Source organism: Alosa alosa, chromosome 15 (genome assembly GCF_017589495.1).
Source record: "Alosa alosa isolate M-15738 ecotype Scorff River chromosome 15, AALO_Geno_1.1, whole genome shotgun sequence".
NCBI lineage: Eukaryota > Metazoa > Chordata > Actinopteri > Clupeiformes > Clupeidae > Alosa > Alosa alosa.
The window spans coordinates 14,950,503-14,958,002 of NC_063203.1; the positions used below are offsets into that span (position 1 = coordinate 14,950,503).

The window sequence follows — 7,500 nt, forward strand, 5'->3', positions numbered from 1 at the left end:
TTAGAGAGTTACTTTTTTTCGACAACTTGAAAAACTTTCCTGGTATAAAAACCCAGTCTTTTTTTGCTAAAGTTTAATTCAAAGCCCTGTCCCTCTTTCGCTGCGCCTCGTTTAATATGGCTTCCACACGCCACCTCCCCGTCAAAGACATTACTGCTTCACATCTGACGCCAACGCACCTCACAGCAATGCACTATGGGTAACTCAGACACAGCCCGACTGCTAAGGACTCTTCCTCATGCCTCTTTCCTACTCCCTATTTTCCCTGTAATGGAGATATATGTTTTTTTGTTCTCCTCCTCTCCTCTCTCTCTCTCTCTCTCTCTCTCTCTCTCTCTCTCTGGCTTTTGGTGCTTGCTGCTGAGACTGGAAGAGGAAGTGCATCTGCTCTCCCTTAAACTCTCAAGAGCTTGATTGCATTCGACTGAAGCAGCACAACCCCCCACCCCCCACCCCCTTACTCCTCTTCATCCCCCCATCCCTTTTCATCGTCTTCCACTCTTCTGACGAGGCCGGCGAAAACAAGTGTGACTGTTCCTGACAGCGCAAAGCTAGCCGTGCACCATGGTGTAATTTCCTTTGAAATATGAATTGCAGCACGTATGTCTCTCTGGGAGGTAGCTTAGACGGAGCTTCGGAAAACTATATAATGCTACCCACAGCAACCCCCTCCTTTGGCACGTGAAGCGCGTCCACGCCGTCTCCTTTCGGCCCTTTGAGAAGAGGCGAACGGGAGGAAGGGAGGAAGCTAATTAATTTTGATCCACAGTTTTTCTGGTGCCATTTTGCGAGACAAAAACGGGGTTTGATCACAGTGTGTTTATGTTGTCTGGAGGGTCAGGTGTTAGCAATTTATGCGAACTCCAACAACATTCAGTTCAGAAATGCCTGGAGTAGTTTTAGACTTGACATTGAGGAGAAACTATGCATAGAAACACAATAAAGAGGACAAAACACAGAAATCCAAATAAAATGTTAAAAAGTAATGTCTTCATGTAAAAAATGAAAGTCCTTACAAGAAGGATGGGTGTGCAAATAATATCAACCAAAAAAACAACTCATACTGAAGACAACAACCAAATGAGATTTAATGAGAGAAGAACAACGGCACGGATATGCATCAGGTGATCTCATTTGAAATGGCATACTCTAAGGAAACAAGCAGACTTGGTGAGAACCTCACGTTGACCACAAAACCAGACCGAATGGCTTTAAAATTGTACTCTAACGAGGCTATCTGAATTGCCAGAGCCCCACTTTTTCTGTCATTGTTGTTAATGTTTCCAGGCGTTTAAGTCATACCGGTGATGTGGAGGAGAGAGGGGAAACCAAACTGCAAAAACAATTAACATCATGCTCTACATTTTACCATGCGACGAGACCCAGAAATGTGTGCAGAAGAGAGTGTGTGTGTGGGTGTTTCGTGTCTGCCTGTGGTGCTGTTATCAGTATGGCACTGCTGTCCGGTAGCTCCCTGGGGTATGTACTGAAGCATACTGAAAGAAATTCACATGGTGGACTCCATGTTTTCAGTGTCCCTTTTGGAACCCACAGAAAATAAATGTAATCAGTGAGGTACACACTGTGTTTTTTATGTTTCTTTAGATAAGTGCACTAGCCAGGTTCCCCCCCTCTCCACACAAAGTGATAAACCTTGTTTGTTTAAAAAAAAAAAAAAAACCTTGGTTGGTCATGGCCTTATGGGATTTGCTAATGCATTGTAAGGAGTGACAATCTTGATATGCTTTGCAGTTCAAATCTACTCTCTCTCTCTCTCTCTCTCTCTCTCTCTCTCTCTCTCTCTCTCTCTCTCTGTCTCTCAATGCCCTCAGTATATTTATTTAAAATGCAACATTACCTTGCTGTTCTAGGTTTTTTTTTTTTAAATCACCTTGATAATTACATGAGAAATTCTTTCCTCCATTGCCTTCCACCTGGTCACCAAATTAGCTGCTACTACCACTGGAAGAAAAAGAAAACAGCAAACCCCAGCTGGAAAACATGCAGCTAGAGATTCTCTTTTTGCCAAGGCGTTGAGCTGGGCACAGTGTTGCTCCAAGCCAAGGACAACACTCCCCAGGCTCCGCTGCCCGCTCCTGCCTGCCTGTCATGTGGCAGAATGGGCAAGCGACTCTGCCCCAATCAGCCACAAGGTTTTTACAGTCTGTCAGACTTCCTGTGGTTCGCCGCCCAATCAGGGCAGCCAGGCCCTGTAGATTCACATGCCAGGCTATTAGCACCCCATAAATCTGTACGGATCTCAATAAACATTTCTTTTCGTAGGGCTGCGCTGGGTTAACATCGCTGTGGATGGCCGTCGCAGAAGCATGTGAGGGGAAAAGGGAGAGAGGGGGAGTAAGAGAGGAGGAGAAAATGAAGTGCTTGTTCTTCACGAATGGAAGAGGAAGCAGGTTGTTGGCCAAAGAGATGCGTTCCCTGTGACAAGCGTTTGTTTTCAAATTCATCTTAAAGTCTGAGATGGAAACTGGCTCTGGAGCCGCTGGCCCCGGTTTTGTTGCAGATGAGTTCAAGAATGCTCGGCGGTGAGATATGAGGTCGTGGAATGACCTCGGAATTTTCATTTTTAAGTAACATCTCAAATTCCACCCTGCTTGAGTCAATCTCAAAAGCTGCAGCCCCTGAAAAGATAAAGAATAAATCGACACAGTCAGAGACTCCAGCCTCCTAGTAAAGGACTGACGACCCATCGATTGCATCATCATTCAGAGTGTGCCTTCTCCCAGTCCAGCGAGTGGCTCAATAGTGAAGGGTGTATTAATATTGACTGCCAATATGCCTCTAAGCCATGGCTATTGGACAGAGTGATGGAACAGCAAGAGAGAGCAATTTATCCTCTACTAAACGTCTTTTTAATAGACTGGCTACTCCGTGAAGGTAACAGTAAAACACTGGGCAGGGACACAGTGCCTACAGTATCTTCTACGTACCTGTTTGTGTGTTTGTGTGTGTGTGTGTGTGTGTGTGTGTTTGTGCACGCATATGTACGTACGTGTGTGTGTGTGTGTGTGTGTGTGTGTGTGTGTGCATTTGTGCACGCAGACATACTGTGTGTGTGTGTGTGTGTGTGTGTGTGTTTATTGTTTATGGGATGTGTATGTGTCAGAGCAATACATTTTACAGGCAGTTGTAGCTAGGAAAAGCAAGCAAATTAAAGTACGTATGTCACTACCAAGCCATCCCAGCTCCTCACTGCTTTGCCCAGATGTCTGATGGCCACACACTGTGTGTGTGTCTAAACTAAACCCCCTTGTGTGTTTCTACCCCAGCACCTAATTACTGGAATAAAGCACAAGCAAACAGGAAACTGTAGTTACTGAGTCAGCCGATGCAATGATCAGGAGAAGATAGGTTCTGACCTTTGACACTTGGAGCTGACACTGGGCTGTTTCACTCTTTAGACATTTGAATGGATGTTGATTGTAAAGGCAATGCCAATTGTTTGCATCAATAATGTTCCCTAGCTGATTTCTGTTCTGGCTACAAAGTAAAATTGAAAAGGTTTTATTCCACTTGACACTTTTGTCCACTCTAGTATTGAAGAATATGCCAATTGCCAAGGTATGCCTGACAGATCTACAGTATAGTCCCAATATGTCAAGTCCCCATAAGATAGTTTGATCAATATATACACAGAAGTCAAATCTACTTCTGTCTCATGAGAGTCTCATATTCAATTCTCACACACACACACACACACACACACACACACACACACACACACACACACAGAGAGAGAGAGAGAGAGAGAGAGAGACACACACACACACACACACACACACACACACACACAAATGCATGTTTGCATCTTTTTTTTCGACATGGTATCTATTGACTACAACCAATTGCATCAGTTACTGAGAAGCTGTATACTAATAAAGAACATGTTTTCCTCACAGTGTCATTAGTCTTACTTACCAAGTCCATGCAAAGGCTTCATGTCCAGTATCTTATCCCCTGACCTCATAATTCTAACACTGGTCTCTTGCAGCCAATTGGAGCCCTGAACCCGAAGCGGGCAGTGTTCTACGCAGACCGCTACGAGACGTGGGAGGAGGAGCAGATGCCCCCATGCCACTACAACTCACATTACTCCACCTCTACATCTACTCTCTACTGGCTCGTTAGGATAGTGAGTACACACACACACACACACACACACACACACACCAACACCAACACCAACAACAACACCAACAACAACAACAACAACAACAACAACGGGGCCGGTTCGAGCCCCGGCCAGTGGGCCGCGGCTGAAGTGCCCTTGAGCAAGGCACCTAACCCCTCACTGCTCCCCGAGCGCCGCCATTGTAGCAGGCAGCTCACTGCCGGGGGATTGTGTGTGCTTCACCTCACTGTGTGCTCACTGTGTGCTGTTTGTGTTTCACTAATTCACCGATTGGGTTAAATGCAGAGACCAAATTTCCCTCACGGGATCAAAAAAGTATATATACTTATACTTATACTATACAACAACAACAACAACAGCTTCACAGCTTCAATAAGCTTACAACTACATACTCTTCTCAAGGCTTATCAGTCTACAAGAACACACAACACTGCAGCAGACATTGTTTCATCACACTGTCCCCTTCCGCTTCAGTACGTTGTGAGTACACACCCACAGACATGCTCAGCCCTCCTACACGCCACACACACACACACACACACACACACCACACACACACACACACACACACACACACACACACACACACACACACACACACACACACACACACATTGCATTGTATTTCTTCCATCTGGTTTGGATAACATGAAGACAGTTACATCTCTGTCTGAGTGCCCATCACCTTCAACACCAACACAGCAGTTCCACCTGAAAGCCTTTCTGATGGCACGTCTGAGACTTGCACTCATCCTGAGGAGCAGGACATAATGGTTTACAGACACGTGCTCTGACAGGTCACATACACACACACACACATGCACACACACTCAAACACACACTCAAACACACATACACTCTCAAATACGCACACACACTCAAACACACACACAAACTCAAACACACACACACACACACACACACACACACACACACACACACACACACACACACACACTAGACATCACAATACAGATATGTCCATCATACTCACTGATTGTCTGTGTTCTCATAACAACAATATTCCAAACTGAAGGCTTGCATGTACTAAGTTTCTTTCAGATGAAATATGTAGGCTAAGGGTTATCTGTTTTTCTTCCCTGGTCAGAGCACTTCTGTGCAATCACTTCTGTGTTGTATGAGTAATGTGTGGATTTTAATGGATGCCACATTTTCAAACGGCCTTTGCCTTATAGCACGCAGGAAAAAACAACTCAATTATCTGCATTAACTAAAATACTCACATATTGGTCAGTCCATATGAAATCACCCAATCTGAGCAAAAATGCACAGGTCACCCTGTGAAAAAAAAAAAAAACTCACAGGCACTGCAGCAAACAATTTGAAATAGAATGTCAATATCACTAACCGTTTTGAAACTACAGAAACTACACATTATTAAACAATTTCTTTTCTTGCTGAACAAGCCTTTTTGTCCAAATTCCGATAATCATGGCTCCTTTGATGTGGCATACGCAGTATAGACTTTGTTACTAAAACTAACATTTTCCTCGTACGCAGTAACATTAGTCAGAACTATTACATAAGTGTCAGAATACTTTTTGAAATATGCACTGAAAGGAGTTATTTTTATGTTTGGAAAGTTATGGGCGTTGTAAGAGCATATTAAATTTTTGAATTCTACAGAGAAAGTTAAATCTAAGTCATGAAGTTCATATATGCGTGCCATATCAAAGGTGCCATGAATGTTGGAAGTTGGACAAATAGGTGTGCACATCAAAATGCTTAAAATTACGCAAAACTTCTAAGGGTGTTAGTTTCAAAACTGTTAAATTGCACTATTAATACAATGCAATTATGCTATTATACTTTAACAGTCTAATAGAATATAGAAGATAAATGAACTGGAAATGAGAGTAAGACCATTACATCTACCTAAAGCCTGTGCAAAGCAAGGTGTCACTAATATTTATACTGACTGACCAGAATGAACAGTATGGCTTTTTTGCATGTTCATCTGACCCCAACATTCTCGAAAAAACCTCACTAACAAAGTGGCCTCACTGATTTGCACACACTGCTAAAGCAATGACAGAGACGTTACCTGACTATCTCAGTCTGCCTCTGTGCATGCAAACAATTACACAGCCCAGGAGGCTTAACCACCGAAATCTGTGTATACATCTGTCAAAAAGCTTAGCCGCCTCTCCATGCCAGCGCAAACAAACAAACCTCTCTCATTTCGTCTGACAACCGGAGAACAAGATGAACCTTGCTGAAGGGTTTACTGTCTCCACTGTCCCCGTGTGTATCTCTAATTAGCGGGAGGGAGCCTGATGATTGGGATAGCACCGCTGACAAGTGTGGGATGAGTGCGACCAGCCTATCAGTCTATCCCAGACAGACAGACAGACAGACAGACAGACAGACAGACAGACAGACAGACAGACAGACAGACAGACAGACAGACAGACACACACACACACACACACACACACACACACACACACACACACATACTCACACACACCACACACACACAATGAATCTGGCGGAGGAGTCGGTGGCAGTGTCTGTCCCAACGTGACAGAGTCCCATTTCCCTGCGCTGCCAGTCCCCCAAACTGATAACCCCGAAGCGAGAGGCAATTAAACATCTTTGTCTCTCACCACTGTCTCGCTCTCTCGCTCTCTCATTTTCTCTCTCACTCTTGTTCTCTCCATCCCTCACTCTCTCCCTCCCCCTCTCTGTCTCTCACTCCCACTCTCTCACTTTCTTTCACTCCTTTCTCTCCCTCGCTTGGGCTAAATCCGGGAAGCTGGCTAATTAATGAAGCCAGAGGACCGAACACAGCAAACGAGCAGGAATAACATCACAGCCACTCCATAATCTGACACATGAGTGCTTGACATCCAAATGATTGTGTGTGTGTGTGTGTGTGTGTGTGTGTGTGTGTGTGTGTGTGTGTGTGTGAAAATTCAAGCTCTCATCCTAATGACGATCAACCTCTCAATCACTTTTTGTGAATAGTTGACCAGCTCAAGATGAGTGTGTGTGTGTCTGTGTGTGTGTTTGTGTTTGTGTTTGTATTTAAGGGAGGACTTCCAAAGCAAGTTGTCCCAGGTCTTTCACTGGAGGATTTGATGCATTTTGCTTGGTTGCCAAAATAACAGCCTAATTATTTCCTCTGTGTGTGTGTGTGTGTGTGTGTGTGTGTGTGTGTGTGTGTGTGTGTGTGTGTGTGTGTGTGTGTGTGTGTGTGTATCCTGTTTGCAGGAGCCCTTCACCACGTTCTTCCTCAATGCCAATGGCAACAAGTTTGACCACCCAGACCGCACCTTCTCCTCAATTGCCCGCTCATGGAGGAACTGCCAGCGTGACACCTCTGA

At 44.5% G+C, this 7,500-nt stretch overlaps 1 protein-coding gene across 10 annotated transcripts in view; it reads left to right on the forward strand.

Annotated features, from left to right (window-relative positions):
• Positions 1-7,500, forward strand: part of LOC125307776 (neurobeachin-like) — a 296,002-nt gene that overhangs the window by 255,681 nt on the left and 32,821 nt on the right. For all 10 annotated transcript variants that reach the window (XM_048263836.1, XM_048263826.1, XM_048263827.1 and 7 more), the window contains 2 exons: positions 4,010-4,150; positions 7,388-7,500. The exon at positions 7,388-7,500 is cut by the window's right edge and continues 7 nt beyond it. In XM_048263836.1, the coding sequence (XP_048119793.1) occupies positions 4,010-4,150; positions 7,388-7,500 (254 nt within the window). The remainder of the gene's footprint in view (positions 1-4,009; positions 4,151-7,387) is intronic.